This window comes from Coturnix japonica, chromosome 4, assembly GCF_054131305.1.
Source record: "Coturnix japonica strain WE chromosome 4, WE-NBRP24, whole genome shotgun sequence".
NCBI classification, from domain to species: domain Eukaryota; kingdom Metazoa; phylum Chordata; class Aves; order Galliformes; family Phasianidae; genus Coturnix; species Coturnix japonica.
The window spans coordinates 39,617,041-39,637,584 of NC_140666.1; the positions used below are offsets into that span (position 1 = coordinate 39,617,041).

The window sequence follows — 20,544 nt, forward strand, 5'->3', positions numbered from 1 at the left end:
AGGATGGGAATACGAGGAAGCATTAATAAAACCTTTCAGATGCTCATTTTGGAGCGAGGGCTGATTGCCTAGCTCTTACATATTGGAAAGCTGTTGTCATTACTAAGCTCGGTCTGTGCCATGAGATGGTCCTCTCACCTACTGCTCTGCTTCTTTCCTTTCCCATGTTGCTGTGTTCTCTGAAATCTGAGTTTCACTGAACACAGCCTGAAAGGCAGTGACATGGAGCTACCAGTGTACTGCTCCACGTGAACTGCTTCTTAATAGAAAATCTTGCTGTGGCATAGGGGTGTGTGCTTGTAAACACACACATTTGGGTTGGAGGAATGTGTTGAGTTGTTCAAACTGTTTCTTAATGCGAGTTTATCAGAAATGGTACGGTCCTGCTGTACTAAGAACAGAACTGCTTGGGTCTGCAGGATATCAGGGCACTTCACTGCCTTAGAGGTGGAGGTGGCCAGTGCTTGAAGTACCTAACTGGGCTGTCCTGGGTCCTCCTCGTGCAGTGCCAGAAATGCCTTCTTATTGTCAGTTTTCAAGCAAGATGGCTCTACAGGCTGAGTTGTTTGTTTGTTTTCCTGATTGTTTGCCCCTTCTGCTCAGAGCATCTCATCTGTGTAGGATTACTTGTTGAGTATTTGCTTCATCCATGTTCCTTTCCCTGTTTCTTTTTCCAGGAAGAATACATGACTTGTTGAAAAGAGAGAAAATGCTATGCTGGGGTTACTCATCTTTTGGACAGCCTGGGATAGGTAGCAACCTCCAGGTCATCATTCCTGAACCACGGGTGTATGGATTCATTCACGACAGAAATGTCAAGGAGGTGGCGTGTGGAGGAAACCACTCAGTGTTCCTGCTGGAAGATGGGGAAGTGTACACCTGTGGCTTGAACACCAAAGGCCAGCTGGGGCATGAGAGTGAAGGAAGCAAGCCAGGTAAGTGCATCTCTTGTGTGCTTTCTAACTGGCTGAGGCTGGTAGGCTGAGGTGATGGAAGCTGCTTTGTGCTGATTGATGTGCAGTTGGAGCAGCTGACAGAGCTGAATGTTGTGACCTAACACGGCGATTCTGGATTGTACTGCTGCCTCTGGAAACTTACAGCTGAGCCTCATGGGTGGGGAGACAGGTCTGCTCACTTTGCCTGGAAAATGTATCTAAAAGCAGAATGGAGATGGTGTTGGGGCATATTTTGTTACTTGACATTAGGGTGCCATATTAGAACAGCCCCGAGTGTCTTCTGCTTTCTTTGCACTTGGGTTGCATCCTTACACCAAGGGTAAACAGCAGTTTGACAATGTATTTATTTTTTGTAATCCTGAAGCTGTTCTTATGGACTTTATTTTAAATGTTGGCCTTGTAATTTGCTTTCTGTTAACTTACTTGTTTTGGCATGTTTTGGCAAAACCAGAGCTATCTCTGTTTCATAATAAATATCCTTCCATGAGTAATTAGACTTGAGTAATCTTTACTCCTACTGTTGGTTACCCTTGGTAGGCTTGAGGCTTCTGTAGCCCACCTTGTTATTTTGTTACTAATATAGGAAATGTTCTAAATGAGAAGCAGTGGCTATTTTATATACTTGTAGATCCGACCTGGCTGATTCCAGTGTCTCTTTTTGGAGTATCTTTTGACCTTTCCTCTCAATCATGAGGCAGTAGATGTTGGTTGCAGGATTAGAGGAGCTGACCTAGACTTTTTGTCTTCTTGCTTTTCCTGCAGCGCAGACAACTAAAGAGATTGGGATGTGACACCAACTCCTAGTTATCCTACCTGTTTCATTCATTCTGAGAGCTCCTGCAGTGCTGGTTTCCGAGGAGCCTGTGCATGTTAAAATGTGTTTCTCCCTCAGCTCAGCACTGCAGGCTGCATCTGTGATGGAGTTTTGCTGACTAGGGCAGGTGGGAGGGATATGCTATAAAGGAACAGCTTCCCTTTTTAGCTCCTGGTGAACCACCACAGCAGCTTTGTTAATAACAATGAACTGGAAGAAGGTCCCATCCAATGCATGGCTTTGGGGGTCTGCTTTGGCTTGTGGCATTGGGAACTGATTACTTTTTTTCAGGTCTACGCAAATAGGAACAGGAAGAATGCGTACCTCACCTTTCAGTTTTCATTTCCCTGTAAAGAATAAAGACAGTCTGCACCTTCTGTATAGGAAGATATGCCAAAGATCACATTTCTTACCCTCTGTTAGTTGCACAGAGAGGTTTGTGTGGGACAGAGGGTCCTGAGCTGTTGAAGGTGATGGAAAGTTTCTTGTGCCCCTCTAAGGAAGGGAAAACTTGCTGGTTTTACCCATGACTTCAAGTAAGGAAGAATTACATTTGTAGTAAGTGCTTTTGAAGACTTTAGTTGCTTTTCTTCCCTTACTATGTATGCCAAATACTTAATTTGTTTTTCTGCCATGGTGCCTTCTATTTACATGGAAGATACTATTTCATCTGTTTCAGGAGCTCCTCTTAGTGCAGTCCTTTAGCACCTTTTGAAATGAGACTCTTCTTAATTAAAAAGCTGTGTTTATTGTCACATTTGCTGAGTTTGAAGATGTAATGCTGAGATAGAATGGCAACTGGTTAGGTGTGGTTCTTTTCTTGTACTTCTCCACTGCAGGAAACAAATTACTGAATTGAGTGCATTCCACTGAATGAGTCAGTAGAGGCTTCTCTTCTGGAAGTGGCCTTTCATCCCTTTTTACTTTTTAAGGGAAGCAATTTGAAGATTTTCCTGGTTGAAAAAGTAGAGTTGACTGTTGTTCAGAAGCTGTTTGATTCTCGGGAAAGTAAATACTAACTTATCAGGTGTCAATGTGAGTTAAATTTCTTGTGTGGATGCAGATATTGCAGGGTGGCCTTACCTCAGTTTATGTTGTGGAATCTCTCTGCTCACGGCTGCAGCGGCAACAAATGTTATATCAAATTTCAGTAGATGATGCAGATCACCTGGGTTGCTCTGAACTCAATGACCTTGTACTTTTTAAATGTAAGTGCACGTGAACTTCAGCATGGGGCTGAAGTGATCAGAAGCATCAACGCTCACTGTGGTATGCTTAATGGTAAACTGTGCAACAACTGAGAATTCAGATGTGTGACCTGTTTGTAAGGACTGTCTGTATGGATCTTCTTCTTTTCACCTCTTCCTCGCTGGGAGGAGGCCATGTGGGAGACCTGGATTGCTCTGGTGCAGGAGGAGAACTGGCAGAGTTTGTGTTTGTTGGAAGCAGCCATGCAAAGGAGCAAGTCCAGCCTTTCCAGATCCCTATCGACTGGCAGCATGACCCATTGGTGTCCACTCATTGGAATGACCCATTGGAGTGACCACTCATTCCAATTTTGTGTTGTTTTCCTTTTTCTGCACAAAGTTTGAAACGAGACCCAGGAAATGCCACAAAATAGATGTTTCACAAAAGATACGAGACACTTCTGTTCCCTTTTGGGCACAGAGCTGAAGTTCAGCATGAATTGAACTTCTCAGAAATCAAACATTTAGACACTTGTGGCTGCTAGCTGAAAACAGCTGCTCCTGCAGCAGAGCTCTGAAGAAATACTTACTCTTAGCACCTGACCTGCATTTTAAGAGCTGGCTGCCTACATAAGCTCCTGAAGAAGAAATGGAGATATGAGCATCTGTACTTTTCTGCATTTCTCCAGTGTGACATCACTGCACATTTCTGATCTTTCTTCTGCTTGTGTAATTCTTTGGGCTTTGACATGCCTGTTATGCAGGTTACCCTCTGTTAAATGACTTAATTGCGTGTCCTTGAGTGGAGAAGCACAAAATATTTCATTTTTCCTAATGTTCCCACTCCTGGAGTGTTCAAGTGGGTCACTTGTACAAGCCCCATATGAGCATGATACTCCTATTCCTTTTTTTCAGCTAACGCCTTCCATTTTTATTTCTGAAGCACTCTTGCTAAAGCATATGTTTTCAGGAAGAGCTTTCTTCAAAAGCTGTCTTATGAATTCATGAGTTGGGCTTAGACTTGTGTGTACTCTGTAGACATATTTTTTATTATCCTAAAAGGTGGTATGCTCAAATGACATCAAACTGCTGTACTTCTGGAAGTTACTAAGCCTAATAATAAATAAAAATGCTTTTGTAAGTGTTTAATAGGACTGTTAATTTCCTCCCTTCCCCTATCAGCAGACTTCTCAGGCAGTGCTCATGGAGTAGCTTGTAATGTCATTGAAAGCAAGGACAAGTGTGGTGTGTGGAGTCTGCGCCGTGCTGGTGTGACTTTGTTCTGTTCCCGTGCAAATCACTGCAGGGTGGAATTAAGCAGGAACTAAGCAAGGAGCACACCGGGTGCTTTTGAACATTCCACCCTCCTTAATCAGCCTGGGGCTGCCAAGTGCACTTAGAAGATCTAGCCTCCCTTCTGGAAGAAAATAAGAAATGCTACTTTGAAGGCAAAATATGTCCTGCTGTGCAGGACTGCTTCAATAACATGAAAAGATGGGAAAATAGCACCTATCCAGTTGTGAGAGTGGCCTGCAGGATTGAGCACAACGGGTGGATAAAAATCAGCTCCTGCTGTACCTCATTTCTACCTCCTAGGGCAGTGATTTGAGCTGCAAGGATAGCCTGGATGTATTCTGGGTTGTCGAGCCTTCACCAGTGTATGTATTGCATGTGTCTGCATTAGGGTTGCTAGGAGGGAGGTGGTGCTACGTTTTGGGGAAGAAATAAACAGGTCTCTCTTCCTTGCAGTGCTGGGAGATGGGAGTGTTGCTTTCTAAGTAGAGCTGCCAGTTTTATGTTGGTTCCCCTTTCTTTTGCCTTTATAAGGTCTGTTCAGGAGTTGCCGCATGATTACAGTAACCCCTGTGTGGGTATTATGAGCTATAGTGAAGGGCTTGTTCTTCTTTCTCCCTGGCTTGCTGTCCTTGCTTACTGCCCTTGACGCTTGCCACTGTTACTACTTGTGTGGCCAACAGCATTCCTTTGAATTTCATCTGCTGCAGTCTGTACTCTGCTGTCTTTTTCCCCCCCATTTTTATTCAGTAAATCAGCCATGTATTTACATTCCTTCCTCTGTAACCAATGATCAGCCTTACAAGCACCGGTGCTGCTGTTGTCAGTCCCTCTCATGGGACTGCTGCGCCAATTCCTGGTGTGAGTGTAGTACTAACAGACATGTGTAGGAACTGAGAAAGGCCAGATGTCCTAAGAGTTTCTCATTATGTGTTTTGGTTCTGATTAAAAAGTCCAGGTTTGCTCCTTTCTCTCAGTTCACAAAAGGATGACCTCACTATTTGCAGTTGGACTGGTAAAGCCCAGTGTCCATAGTGGATTTAGTGAACTGCAATTAACAAAAGCAATGAAAGGTTGCATGCTGATGTAAATATTTGCTTGCTCCCTATTTCGGAGCTTTTGCTCCATACCAAGTGAAAATGGAAAACAAAATGGGTTACTGTACACAGGTGAGAACAGCAGGCAGAAAGGAAGGGCAGATCTACTTGTAGCCTAGAAACAAAGCCAGGAGCTCCTTGTGCATAAGCATCTCTGCAATGCCCTGTCGGGGCCAGGACAATCAGAGGGGTCTGCTCTTGTTCTGTGTGGGTGCAGAGCTGAATTCTTCCCACGCCCTTGCACGCAGAGACTTGTGCTGTCAGCATGGTAATTCCAGCTGCTTATGTGTTGCATGCATCATGCACCAAACCCCAGCAGAGGCTTTCTGTCATCACCAAGGTGTGTTCCTGAAGCTGTTCTCTAGGCCTTCCTCTAAGCCTTTCTCTGTTGTTACTGCTGACAAACAGCAGCAGAGTTGTGTGAATGGAGCTACAGAAGCTGTCTTGACTCTTATGCTTCCTTATGTGCTGACAGGATTAGACTATACATTTGGGCTGTATTTGCAGTTTCATGGAATACCTGTTGAATGCAATAGCAGGATTCTCATGGGGATTTTTGGATGTTGGATCAGAAATCCGTAAGTGCTAATAATGCTGTTAGTGTCACCCTACTAAATGGAGGAATGTGTTACTGTTATGTATCTTCAAAAGAATCATGGAATGCCTGGGTTGGAAAGAACCTCAAGGATCATCAAATTCCAGCTCCCTGCAACAGACGGGGTTGCTAGCTGCTAGATCAAGTACTAGATCAGGCTGCCTAGGGACCCATCCAGCGTAGCCTTAAACACCTCCAGGGTGCACTCAATCCAGTCAACTAGGTAATCAATGAAGATATTGGACAGGACAAGCTCCATTACTAACCCCTGGGAAGCACCATTCATAAGCAGTGACCAACTGGATTTAACTTCATTCACCACCACTCTCTGGGCCTGCCCATCCAGCCAGGTCTTTACCTTGTGAAGAATATATCTGCTCAAGCCATGGGCTTTTAGCTTCTCCAGGAGGATACTGTGGGAGATGGTGTCAAAGGTTTTGCTGAAGTCTATCCACCAGGTAGGTCACTAGATCATAGAAGGAGATCAGGTTGGTCAAGCAGGACCTGCCTTTCATGAAACCGTGCTAGGCCTGATCCCCAGGTTGTCCTGCACAGAGAGAAGCACTCAGGGTGAACAAATGCCTATTATCAAGCTGGGCAGGGCATGAGAGTTCAGGGCAGGTATCTGAGAGAGCTGAAATCACTTGGAACTCTTCCATCAAGAGATCCATTGAGAAGCATCAGCTTCTTCTCACTAGGGAAGAAATCCAGATTTTGCCACTGAAGCTGTCACCTCAGGGCTCTCAATTGATTTCAGACAGGAGAAGCCATCTGGTGCTGTCCGTGTACATCACAGTTCTCATATGGCTGAAGGATTCTGCCACATCCTCTAGCTAAAGCTTGTCTTGCAAGGAGCTGGAAGCTATGTGTTGGAAAGGTACCAGCAGTCTGATAAGCATATTAGGAGACTGCAATCAATAATTCACTGCCTATACATCCAAACCCATGCTGTGTAATTGAGTGCTTTGTGCTTCCAGTAGTCTTAGACACTGAAGATGTTGTAGCATAGCTTTTCAACATCATGGGGACAAACTATAAGCCTTCTTCTGTAAATTGAGAAGCTAAGGTCTGAAGATGGGTTTTTCAGTCTTTGCCTTGCTTTACTGCAGTTTCCAGTGCTGACAAGAGCTGTGTTAGAAAAATGTGTGTCACCTGTTTCCATCTTTTGCTGGATGGAGTCAGATTGGGTCAATGTTACATCTCAGAACTGTTTTTTCTGAGTTTTATGATACATTGCACAGTTCCTGTAACCCTTCCCATTTGCTCCCAGGGTTTTGTTCTGCTCAATTTTATACTGAAGTCACAGTACCAAACTTCACTTGTTGTGCCTTTCATCTGAGTGCAGTGATGCATTTATAAGGAAAGAATAACAATGCTATGACACTCTGGTAAATGACAAAAATATACCAACTACCAAAGCACCTCCTCTTCTTAGTTTAAGACCATTCCCCCTTGTCCTATCGCCACCCACCCTTGCAAACAGTCATTCCCCCCTCCTGTTTATATGCTCCCTTCAAATATTGGAAGGCCACAATGAGGTTACCCCGGACCCTTCTCTTCTCCAAGCTAATCAAACCCCAGTTCTCTCATCCTTTCTTCACAGGAGAGGTGCTCCAGCCCTCTGATCATCTGAGTGGCCCTTCTCTGGACCTGTTCCAAGAGCTCCATGTCTTTCTTGTGCTGGTGGCCCCAGGCCTGGACACAGTACTGCAGATGGGGCCTCACAAGAGCTGAGTAAAGGGGGACAATCACCTCCATCTCCCTGCTGGCCACCTGTCCAGCTTCTTGTCCACCAGAACTATGCCTCTGTGGCTTTTAATTGAGTGAAAGGAAGTGCATGTTGTTGTGTAGAATTTTGTTTGTGTAGAAAATATATTCATTTGCTCCCCATTCACACTCTCAGACTTAGAAGGCAAACCTTCCTAGGAGTGCCTAGGAGTTGTCCCCTTTAAATTGATTTAAGACATTTAAATCCATCTGTGTGCAGATTTTGGTGCCAAGTATGTTAACAATACATATCTAGGTGCCCTTGATGTGGGGTGTCATTTTATATAATGATAAGTGGGACGTCAGTGTGGGACTTTTAATAAAACTAATCATTGCTTTGTTGCACAGAATGAATCTTTCTTGCCTACTCTGAAACATTCTTTCAGGGAAGAAAAATTCCATCTTCTTTTTGGCTTGTGAGGACTTTTTCCATCAGATGTGTGCTGTTTCCAGTGCTTTGCTGCAAGACAGGACATTTCCATATCTGTTTATAAATAGTCTGCATAATGAATAAAATTTTTTCTGTAAGGTCCTCTTGCTTTTTATATTATTTTCTTTTGTGTTTTTTACTGTGGTAGATATAGTAATAGGTTGATAGGTTAGGACCTGTTCCAAGCTTAGCACCAGAGGTATTGTGATGTGTCTGTTTTCATCCATCAAGTAGTAAAGCAGGAGACAATTGGATTGATTAACTTTTTTGGATGACTTGTCTTCATTAGGCATTTGAGGTGTGGAAGGCCAAATGTATTTTACGGGGTTTTTAAATTCAGAGTCTGTGTTGATCCCTACATCAAGACGGAGTTAAAACATCACATCTGGAAAGTCTGTTTGATTCCGTGTGTCTGTGAGGCTGCATGTAGAGTTCTGTGCTTGAGGACATGCACTTGCCTTTGTCCTATGATTTACAGATCAGGTTTTGGAAGAACTCAACTGTTATGCATTTTCAGTAAAGTCTGGTTCTTTGCTTCTGTAGGATAATGTTTTATAGTTAGATTGGGCATCACTGAACCTATCTGAATGGTTTTGCTTATGAATTAGTCTAGACCTGCTGTCTGCATGTCGATATGAGACAAGTTCTGTGATGGAAGTGTTTTTCTGTTTTTTCTTAGAACTAATTGGAGCCCTGGCAGGGCAGCACATAGTGCACGTGGCCTGCGGAGAGTCCCACAGTGTGGCACTCAGCGACCAGGGCCAGGTCTTCTCCTGGGGCGCAGGCAGCGATGGACAGCTGGGCCTCACCACTATTGAAGATGCAGTGACAGTACCAAGGTAAATATTTAAGTGGTTTGAGTTTCCTTATGGCACCCACTTGGAAGCGTTGAATCAGGGATTTTTCACTTGCCAACCTGCAGTTGGTGGGAATGCTGCTCTTGCTCAAAGGGCTTTTAATTGGGCACTTGTCACGTACCAGTACAAGCCTGATGGACCTCCTTTTCCCTCTCATCACACCTTGAGAATTAGACAAGTGCTGAAGAAGTACAATTAGAACAGCCCTTTGATCTTCATTGCTTGAGGCACAGAGAAGAAAGTTAGAGCAAGTTCGGCTTCCTCAATGAAAAATATAACAGTGTTTTCTGCAGGACAGGAGGTCCATGAGGGAGAACCCCAAAATAGAAGTGCTATGTGGTGTGTTTGTATTGTGTTGTATCTTAGAGATAGGAGCCACTTTTCAAGAATGGGCCAAAAAAAATATGGACAGGTGAACTGGTGCCTTGACTCTGGAATTCTTGCATAATTTGTATCTTTTACTTATCAGCAATGCTGCTAAACAAATCCATTGCAATTCTGAGTAGTGAAAGTTGCTCAGAAATGTTAGGGAAGTGCTCAGTTTTCTTCACTGATTTGCATCTTAAATGTCTCAGAGCAGTAACAGTGTTAAGAAGGATATATGGATCGTGCTGAGGCCAGTGACAGACACCAAGACTCGTCCATCCAAAGCACTTCACGGATTATAGGCCTCAGCTCATTACCATAATAAAGATAACCGGTCTGTTTGTAGTTAATGATGCTGTATCATGCTGCATTAATAACAGTTGTGGTCTGTCTCTCTCTTATTCCGGCTGCAACTGTATATTCAATGCAGAGCTAGAAGAGGAGGTCTGGGACACGTCTATGGTGGCTGTCATTCATGGGACTGTATTTAAAGGATAAGAGTTCCAGTTGTGAAAGTATACTCGTTTGTTTGATCTGAAGGACTCTGTGAGAAGAAAGCTTGTTATTTGCTGGCAGGTCTGATATAAAAAAGAGAGACAGGCTCAGATGCCAGTGCAATAGTGCCATTTTAAAAATAACATTTTTATGAGCTAACTTGAACCTTGATGTGCTGTCCTCTGTGCAAAGCAGTGAAGAAGCTGTGGTGCTGTAGCTCTTAAAAACTTCTGTGCCCCTGGCATAAATGGCATGAAGAGTGTCAATGCCTGAAAAAGGATATTAAGAGAGATGCTGAGAGACCAGATTTTTTTCACCATTTTCAGATGTCTAGAGTCTTCTTTATAGCAGTAAAAATAGTTGTGGTTGGTAGTCTGATGTCTAAAGCTCTTCATAGATTTGCATCTGTGATCAGTATTACCTCCAAGATTCTGTTCCTCTTCTCAAAACCACAGGTTATGTGTCTGTCTAGAACAAATACACAAATGGAAATGATAATTTCACCTAATGTGATACTGTATTTGTAGATGATTATTCTAAAATAATGTCTTCTTCTTTAGGCTGATAAAGAAACTGAACCAACAGACGATACTGCAGATTTCCTGTGGAAACTGGCATTGCCTGGCTTTGGCAGCAGGTACTGTAGTGTTCATTATTTATTACTAAGATTGCTGCTCTTGTTTTGCTCCATGTCCAAGATGGCATATTTCCAAGGACATCCCTACCTCAACTGTTCTCAGGACAAATGGGAGACAATGAAGTAGATCAGGTACAACATATATTGTAGAACAGTGTTGCCAATACTGTCAAGAAGGGAAACATTACACACAGGCCACCCACTGCCGCACTGCTGAATGATGGCAAGAATACTTAACAGCTTTCCATCTTGATGTACATGGGTCACTCTAAAAATAATACCTTGTACATATTTTCAAGGAAACTACAACAGATACAAACAGCACAATTACTCTGTCTGATAGAGCAAATTTTCAGTCACAGAATACTGTTTTTCAGCATAGCCACCACCATTAGCTATGTATTTTCAACAGCAATAAGCAAAAGCCTGCATGCCATGCTTGTAAAAATCTGCTTTCTAGTCAATGGATTATTAGTGGAAAAATACTGAGTGCGTGTATTAGAATATAAAAGGCTTGCTTAGCATGGATATACAAGATGATGCAGATACACATCATGATTATGATCATCACAGTAATAAAGAAAATCCTCCTGGCATGAGAAATATCTTCTTTTTTTCTTTGTTTCAGATGGCCAGTTCTTCACATGGGGGCAGAACAGCTATGGTCAGTTGGGCCTGGGGAAAGAGTGTCCCTCCCAAGCAAGTCCACAGCGTGTCAAGTCTCTTGATGGGATCCCTTTGGCCCAGGTTGCTGCAGGTGGAGCCCACAGTTTTGCCCTCTCTCTCTCAGGAGCTGTGTTTGGCTGGGGGAAGAACAGCTCAGGACAGCTGGGACTCAGTGATGAACGAGGTATTAAAATTGTGCTCCTAGATGGAAGAAGGTTGTGGTTTTTTGGCTGAGAGCCGCTTTTATTTCCACACTGGCAGCCTGTTTTTGCTGAGCAGATGTGTAGACCTCCTTTGGAAGGAGAGGGCAGAGAAACGGTCTCTGAGGGACTTAACAGGATTTTCATTCTTAGGAAACACATTTTCCCCCTGTGTTTGTTAGTGAGAATGAAGGAATGCAAATTCAAGAAGAAAAAAAAAGAGAAAAAAAGTATTTGAAATGTGAATGTTGAGATGCAGACACCCAAGGAAGTGCTTTGATTCTTTTCTTCCCTCAAAAACACTGTGTCCATACTTCATTTGAAGTTGGTGTGAAAAAGGGTCACCAAGTGGAGCAGGAGACTCAACCCATCCCCTGATTTGCCAGCATATTTTTGACTGGCGAGCATCTGCATGTGACAAAATGACGGCAACACAAATTGTCACATTCTTGTAAAATATTGTATTGTTTGTTGGTTGCACATTCTTTTGGACACCCAGGGCCAGTGGGATGCTGGCTTTTTTTGCATGGTCAGGTTCAGTGAAACCTAGTCATCAACAGACTTGAAGACTGATTCATAAAGGCTTCAGGAGTAGATATGACACATAAACTAGACTGAAAAGCCCAAATTCCCCCAACTTGTTGTTAATATATTTGTTTCTGTTTGTAAAAGTAAGTGAAAGATTTTCTTTGAAGCTTCATGTCAGACTCTTCATCTTTTACTGCGTAGTTTCTGAGTAGCTTTAGATATCTAAGCAAGTTACTGTCTGTAGATAGACACGATATACAGCATTCATGGATAATTTATTTTGCATGAGTGAGTACAAGAGGTGTATATATTTATAAATGTTAGATTGTGTAGGAGCTTATAAACACTGTGTGTTGCAAGAGAAAAGCATTACCTCATATTTTGTCTATGTATAATGAAATGATGCAAGTTGACAGCCCAACCTACCTACTGAAACATATATTTAAAGCAATTACACAAAAACTGCCTGTAGTTTAGCACAGGACGTTCAAATGTATTTAACATCATTTCACCTTGTTTTGCACTTCTGTGAATATCAGACATAGTTGTAAGACTTGTAACATATTTTGCAGCCTCTCAAAAATGCTCCAGGTCTGTTTTCTTGTGCTGTGTGTCAGCTCGAGTATTGACCTAATATATGACCACAGAATCACAGGATGACCCGGGTTGGAAGGGACCTCAAGGATCATGTAGTTCCAACCCCCCTGCCTGGCAGGGCCACCAAACATACACCTTTACTAGATCAGGTTGCCCAGGGCCCCGTCCAATCTGGCCTTGAACACCTCCAAGGGTGGGGCATCCACAACCTCCAAAGGCAGGACCAACTGTGTTCTTTCCTTGTAAGCTGGCAGATAGATGCTTCTGATCTCAACACAGCACTGTTAGAAATGCTGTAGTTTATCTATGAGGAGGTTTACTTTGATACGGGGCTATCTTAGAAACATAAGGGGCATCTGCTTGTGGAACTGTGTTGGTCAGAGATGATACTCTGCTAATGCTCAGTAAGTGATGCTGTCATAAATACTCGGCATTTGTGGTGAGTGAGTCATGGTAAGACAGAATGCTACTCAGTGAACATGAACAGCAAAAATTGTGAGCATGAGTATTCTGCAGCACTGTTACTTCAACAATTATGCTGTAGAGATAAATGTAGTTCCAGTCAGAATAAAAATGAGAGTGCTGAAGCATAGAACAGTGTAAATGAAAAAAATCCACTCTCATTTCTAAATCCATGAAAATGTGACTATTTTCCTTTCACTGCACAGAAAAGAAGCACCTGTCAAATCCTTCAGTCCTAAAAAATGATCAGTTTCCATAGGAAGGAACTTTGTACTTTGTTGGTACCAAGGAAGCAGCTGTTCCCTTTATTGTCTAAATGTTTCGGGGTGCCCACTGCTCCTTCAAATGCAAATTATTTTTATTTTTTACATTGCAAAACATATAACTTTGCTTAGTGCATTCATCCTTGGGAGAGCCCTGCTGATTAGAATGTCATAGTGAAGGAGGAAAGCATCATTTAACTGATGGCAAAGATTAGCCTTTGCAAGTATGAGGGTCTTCTTAAAGGGTGACAAAGGAAGGAAGGCTGGGCATTTAAATGCACCTTGGGATTTATCTGTCATGTGCTCTGCACTTGCGTCTCCCATGTCAGGATTGTTTTGTCTGAGAAAAAGGATTAAAAATGGTGTTGGAAACAAATGTTAGCCGTCATCAGCAGGGAGCTGAAGTGGAGCATGAGGCTGAGCGTGGGTGTAACTCAGCTACCGTAGTCATTTGTGCCACATTGCAAGTGCAGGCGGAGTTTATATGAGATATTCAGGATTTGTGTCCTCACTTTATCCCACTTTTCTTGAACCAGGGCAAATCTGTTAAAAATGGAAGGGGAAAGCAACAGTGGACTAATTAAGGATCTGCTTTTTTTTTTCCGTGTTTGTTAAAACTTCCACTGTGACCCGAGTTGTGGAATATGTCTAAAAATCAGACTGCTGGTGGTTTTCTCTGGCACTTAGGACTGTATTTATGAAACAGCTCCTTTATTTTGTTCTACACAGACCGAGAATCCCCTTGCCATGTGAAGCTATTGCGGTCTCAGAAGGTTGTTTACATCAGCTGTGGAGAGGAACACACAGCAGTTCTAACAAAGGTAAAGAAGTTTCCAAAGCTGGGAGCCCTTGCTGCTGTCTTGCCTGAAGGTTTTGCATTATTTTCCTAGGAAGTGATGGAAAAGAACAAATCAACATTCCTTATTTTATGTGGCACCTGTAGAAGAGACTAAGTGCAAAGTAATGTTATAATTTATTCTGAGATTCATTTCCGATGCGAACCAGCGCTGCTTTTAAAATGAAGATGTTAGCAATCCATGATGATGTTTTGCTTCATGACAGTGGTGTTAACCTCAGGTGAATCACTTAAAGAAATGAGCTTTGCGCAAAAAAAAAATTAACAAATATCCAATGGGGTGAACATAATGTATTGGAAGATGGAGTTACTGTGTCTCAGAATAAAGGGCAAGTCAGACAGGATGCTCTATTAAACAGAGAGTTACCAGTCACTCGCAGCATTTACAAGAGGTTTTCAATTCCAAACCTACTGCTGTTTCCAGGTAGTATGTAGTTTAGTAGACAGAAGCTAGGTCTAGTATATGGAAGATCAGTGTTCAGTTCTTGCCTCACCCCAGCCACTTCTAGGTGTGTTGCTTCCTGGGTTGGTGCCTTAATGTTCTATGTTGTAGACTGAACTGAAAGAGCTGATTTTGAGGTTCCTGTAAGAAAGCCACTGTGCAAGACCAGAGTGTGATTCTTATTCAGGGAAAATGGCCGCAGTCTTTGAGTGGCAGCTGACAGAGGTGGATGTATAGTATAGTGGAAATGGGTGCTGTTGAACCATGTTTAAACCTTCTGAGATTCAGGCTCACCTGGTAACGGTGGGGGGAAGCTTGTCTTCTGTAGGCATACCTAGAGATAATTTTGACACTGATGAATGGCAAGGTAGCTATTTGGAAGCTGTGTTAGCAGAACACAAGTTTATTTCCTGAATCCTTTGTAATCCCCAGCAATGTCTGCTTAAGCTTGAGCTCGTAATAACACTGGAGACAAAGAGATACTGCTGGGATATGGGTCCTAAATGGAGAATATGCTGTTTGATTTGCTAACAGAGTGGAGGGGTGTTCACGTTCGGTGCAGGTTCCTGTGGGCAACTGGGACACGATTCCATGAATGATGAAGTGAACCCCCGAAGAGTTCTTGAGCTGATGGGCAGTGAAGTATCCCAGATTGCTTGTGGCAGGTGAGTACTGTGTGCAGTCAAAAATTTTCCCTCAATGGAGGTTAATGTTGACACCGAGTCTTGTAAATAGAAGGGATAGTCTTGCTTTCGCATCACCTGTGTCAAAATTAAGTGAATGTAAGTTTTTCTTCCCTGGAAAATTTTAAGACCCTCTAATAGAGATTGTTTTTTAACTGAGACTGTTGCCTGTGCCCCAGGCAAATGACACCTTTCTGTTTTAATGGTCAAGACAGACTTTAGGGCTGCAGCCCCTTTTGGTCACAAGATTCCAGGCTCTGTCAGGAGGAGTTAGTAGCACAGGTGTTATGTTGTTGCCTTTTATATGTGCAGGTTTAGCAAATGACTAAGCTAATTCAGTCTGTTATCCTGATGTGAGCCATGTTCTGCTCCTTGTCACTTCCACCTGAAGAGCTGCATCCTATAAAGTGGTGCCATCAAGTGGCAAAAGCTGAGCATTGGTGCTTTGTGCCAGCTTCTGACCTGGGGGAAGTCAGAATAAATTTTAGTTGGGTTTTTTTTTTTTTTTCCTTTTAATTGTTAAACATGGCCCAAACTTTATACCCATCTCTGTTACAGACATCACACTTTAGCCTTTGTGCCTTCTTCAGGAATGATCTATGCATTTGGCTGTGGAACAAGAGGCCAGCTGGGAACTGGGCACACTTGCAATGTTAAGTGTCCCTCCCCTGTGAAGGGTCACTGGGCAGCTCACAATGGGCAACTCTCAGGGAAACCTGGTATGTAACCTGAATAATTTGAAGTAGCAAATGGGCATAAGTCACTTATCTCACCCATGTTGATCTAAAACCACCTTGACATTATTCTGTAAGTTCTTGAAATAGCTAAAGAAACTCATTCATAGTTTCATAGTTTCATAGTTTTGTGCGGGTTGGAAGGGACCTTAGAGATCATTCCCATGGCCCAAATTCACTGTGGAATTACTGTGTGACCTCTTGCTCTCTGTTAATCTGTGTGATCTCTCTCATCATGGCAGAGCTCAACATTTGGTGATATTGAGCCTTCATTATATCATTTTAATGCTGATAATGCTGATTTAATGCTTTGGTTTCTCACCTAAATAGCAACCTTGTATTGTTTTAATACTGATTTCTGAGCACCTTAGTTTCTCACCTAAATAGCAGCCTCATTACTATTTAGAAATCACAGATTTTCCGTACTGCCAGGTGCTATGTCTGTCTCAAACAAGGTGATGAAGTGTCTCAGTTCCTTCTCTTTTCAGCCTTGCCCTCAAAGAGCCAGGTGTTCCTTGTGATGTAAAGTGTGAGACAGTGGCAGTGCAAATGTTGGCGGGGGGAACGCAGAGAAGGATTAATCAGCCTCTAATGCAACTGCATTTCTTTTCTCAACAGATGCCTGTAAATATCACATTGTTAAACATATCTTCTCTGGAGGAGACCAAACGTTTGTGCTTTGCTCCAAATATGAGGTAAACCAAATTTAGTATCTTCTTGTATTTTCTCAAATCTGTTTTCCTGCCCCAAGCCTCAGATCACACCTTTGTGGTTTTATAATTTTTATTTTTTTTAAATTCATCCCCTGAAAATGAGACGGTGTTTTGGAGTCTGTTCTACCTTACAAACCTTATCAAGGACAACACTTATTTACAACATTAAGGGCATTTACAACTTTTTTAGTTGCCTTCCTTTTGAATCACATCAAAGAGTGATTGGGAAGACGCTGATATCAGTTTGCTTATCAGGGAGGGGAGTTACTTCCTTGGCACATGGGAAGCAATGGACTGCTTTACTCCTGAGACAGTGGGGTCTACATGATGAGAGTGTAAGGAAGTGGAATACCCACTGGGATACTGTCAGATCAGCTGGATGGTGGGCAGTTTTTCTGTTTCTGACATCTAATTCTTTTTCAGTAAGCATTTGACATTTACATTTGAGGGATGGATAAAGCTGTAGAATATATGTACTAAGCCTTTGTTTATGTGCAACGTTATTTGCAAGGGCTTTGGTACATTTAAGGAAAGTATATTTTCTTTTTTTTTTTTTTTCTTTTCCTCTTTTTTAAAACATATTTGGTGATGATCTTGGTTTTTTGGTTTTTTTTCTCCATTCCTTTCCGTGCCTTTCCTTTTGGCCTTATTAGTAATGCTGCAGCTTCCTAATCAAATCTGTTCAGAGACCACACCCAGAAAACTATCAGTTGTATATAAAGAACAGAAATTTTTAATGAGAAGGAATTGTTGTACAAGCCTTGTCTTTGCTGAAATCTGTATCTTCTCACAGAATTCCTTGCCTGCTGATGATTTCCGGACCATAAATGAAACACGTTACACCTGTTTAATAAATGATGAAACTATAGATGTCTGGAGGCAAAAGCTTTTAGAAAAGAACAGTTCTAATTCTGTCAAGTAGGTATTGTGGCACTGGACAAGCCTTTTGTTGGAAGTTTTATTTAAATAATTTTGTTGGCTTCCGTGCCATGTTTTCACTTGAAATTCAGCAGCCCTTTCAAGTGTGTGGTTCTTGGTCATATCCAATGGGAGAACAAGTGCCAGTCACAAGGATACCAGGTTAGAACTTCCTAGAAAAAACAGAGGAATTTAAGGCTGCCTTAGAATATTGCAAATAGTGGGTGGGAAAATGATTATGAAGTTGTTCTTCATTATGTTCTTAGAGTTCATGTAAAACAGCAAAATTGTTTAAACTTCTTCCCTACCTGCTGTGAGAAATGGAGAGTAGGTGGAAAGGACTAACATTCCTCTTTTAAGGAGGAATGTTACATGATACTGAGTGAGCCCCTTAACCTCTGTGCCTGTGAATAATGGGGTGATCTTGGCATTGTTTCCCATAGAATGAAGGGAAGGTATCTGAAAAGATTTGCTTGGACATTTATTTATACCTTCTATCCCTGTTTTCTTTTGTCTTCCTGCTGCAAACAGTAATGTTGTTCAGATACTGTCCTCAGCTGCCTGCTGGAATGGAAGCTTCTTGGAGAAGAAGTAAGTGAAAAACAGAGTCAAGAACTGTAGCTTTCCCTTGAGGCAGACTGGAATCTCTTTTTGTTGCTCACCTGTTGCAGTGGGCTTTAATTGTTCTGATCAAACAGGAGATTGGGCAAAGAGTGTCTGTGAAAGAGGTAGGTGGTGAGAGCTGGGTCTAAGAAAGTGCATGGTGAGTGTACTGTAAGTGGTGCAGATTCTTTGTAGTTGTCATGATTGTTATTTTTCCTTATGAAATGAATATGAACTTTAAAAGACAGGGATAGTAAGGTGATGTTAAAGGAAATTATTAATGCCAGGTATTGGTGTAGTCTCATACTCAGCTGAGCTAGCTGGTGAAGGCTAGTGGAACTGTACCTCAGCACAGGCTGCTCTTGAAAAATACATGCAGGCCAGCATGGAAGCTCTTTCCTTTTAGGGGGACATCAGTTGTGGGAAGTTTTGTGCTTTTGCTTACAAAAGAAGGAGTTTCAGATGAGTGTAACTAACAATAGGTGGTGACAAGGATGTAATATGCATAGCTGAGTCAAAGGCTGTGGGTTGGGAAGGGCTGTGTTGGCTGTGTCTGTAAATGTTGGGGAGGTAACAGATGAGATGAGGTGGAGGAGGAATTTTTATGGTGATGTGATGAGTAAATGACCTGTAACTAGGTGAAGATGACTTAGTTACTCTGAATAATCTTTTGAGTAATCTTTTCCAAGAGCAGCTTGAAAAAGAAAACAAGCTACTCATCATTCTTGCATTTTTTCAGCTGGTACAATGGCTTCTTCTGTCATGTTGCAAGAAGGCAACATGTAACTGTGGCAGGAGAGTTGTGTCGTGTTGGCTTTAAACAGTGAGGTCTCCAAGTATTTGAGTCATTGCAGATAGTGTCAGAGCTCCTTTGAACGTGGAAAAGAGTAGTATGTGTAATTTATTCACCTTAGTGCAGTTCTCTTTCCACCTCAGTGATGCCTTGGCTAGTGCAGGCTTTACTTGCACAGGTCTGTGACCAAATGAATGATAAATTTGATACCCTACTGCATGCCTTCATTATCCTAATGCCATATAGGCCTGTTTGCAGTACAGCACTATGGTACACGGGGCTGAGTAGAGAAGCAGTATTTCTGTGTCTGTGTGACTGGGCATGCTGCATTACTACTACTGAAGCTGCCTGTACAGCAGTGTGACTCTGCAGAGCTATTTCCAGCCTGGTGCTCACGTTGTTATGGAGATAAGTACTCCAACAGGCTATGATTAACATCTGATTGCAGCTGCACCAGCAACCTGACAAATGCACCCCATGTTTAATAGGTGCTGTTTCCTTCAGAGTGTGTCTGATGAAACACATTCCTAGGGATAAATAGTGTCATACTTGGGAATTCTGTGAGGTTAGTGGAATTGTAGCAGTTATCTTTTAATTTTTACTGGCATCTGTGAAGCTATATCAAAGAGTTTGATAAACTTTATCTGCCAGAATCCTAAATCTAAACAAGGCCCAGAGGAGTTCTAGAGGGGGAATTGTGCATCTTGTCCTTAGGGAAAAGATTTGAAACTCTGCTTTGCTTCTAGTCTGATTAATTCCGTGGGGGTCAGTCCTCCATCAGTTGCTCTGAGACAAAGCCAATATAAAGGTAGTGTTTTCTCTTCCTTGAACTTATGTCTGTGATCTTTTTTTTTTTTTTAATAGAATTGATGAACATTTTAAGACCAGTCCAAAGATCCCAGGGATTGATTTGAACTCCACCAGGGTGCTGTTCGAGAAGCTGATGAACTCGCAACATTCAGTTCTCCTAGACCAGGTATTATACTTCACAGGTTTTTGGGTACTCCTAGGGGGAATCAAAATCTTTGTCCCTCTGTAACACACAAGAAACAACATTTTCTGAGGAGCATTTGAATTTGAAATCTGCAGTCTGGATCCATCATTTTATCAGTGAATACATCTCCACTGACCTGGATGGATTTTGATGTTCTCCAAATCTGCCTCAAAAACTTTGTTTGCTTGAGTAATAAAGTTACACTTGCTGGCTGAGCTAGTAAGTCACACCAAATATTATGCTGTGATTTTGCTGCTGAAATCTGTCTCGATTGCTCTTTTAATACTGCTATTTCCTCAGGAGGAAATTGAGAAAGGCCTCATTATAAGGGTTCTGGCCTGAAATGGAAATTCTACTGAGTGCCAAATATTAGTAGGGGTGAAAAGCTTAAAGTAACTTAAGAAACTTAAAGTAACATTTAAGAACCGAGTATGTAAAATGTCTCTTCAGTTCATCCGGTGTGCTGTACTCCTCACAGCTCTTTAGAATTTCTTAACTTCACTTTTGCTATTTATTCATTGGTCATATCTAATGATTGTTATCAACCTCCCTGACTTCCCTTCAGCAGAAATGACTCAGTGTGTTGAGTAGCCCTGTT

The 20,544-nt window shown here is 42.1% G+C and overlaps 1 protein-coding gene across 14 annotated transcripts in view; it reads left to right on the forward strand.

The window, feature by feature from the left end:
• HERC3 (HECT and RLD domain containing E3 ubiquitin protein ligase 3) overlaps positions 1–20,544 on the forward strand; it is a 36,466-nt gene that overhangs the window by 1,862 nt on the left and 14,060 nt on the right. For 5 of the 14 annotated variants that reach the window (XR_014945303.1, XR_014945302.1, XR_014945301.1 and 2 more), the window contains exons 2-12: positions 678–935; positions 8,819–8,978; positions 10,418–10,494; positions 11,123–11,344; positions 13,940–14,031; positions 15,043–15,173; positions 15,750–15,910; positions 16,544–16,620; positions 17,432–17,556; positions 18,088–18,147; positions 19,817–19,928. Coding sequence is in view for 11 of the 14 variants with exons in the window: in XM_015861209.3 (XP_015716695.1) it covers positions 710–935; positions 8,819–8,978; positions 10,418–10,494; positions 11,123–11,344; positions 13,940–14,031; positions 15,043–15,173; positions 15,750–15,910; positions 16,544–16,620; positions 17,432–17,556; positions 18,088–18,147; positions 19,817–19,928 (1,443 nt within the window). In the remaining 3 variants the exon portion in view is untranslated. The other 9 variants (XM_085545014.1, XM_085545013.1, XM_085545012.1 and 6 more) reach the window with 6 other exon arrangements.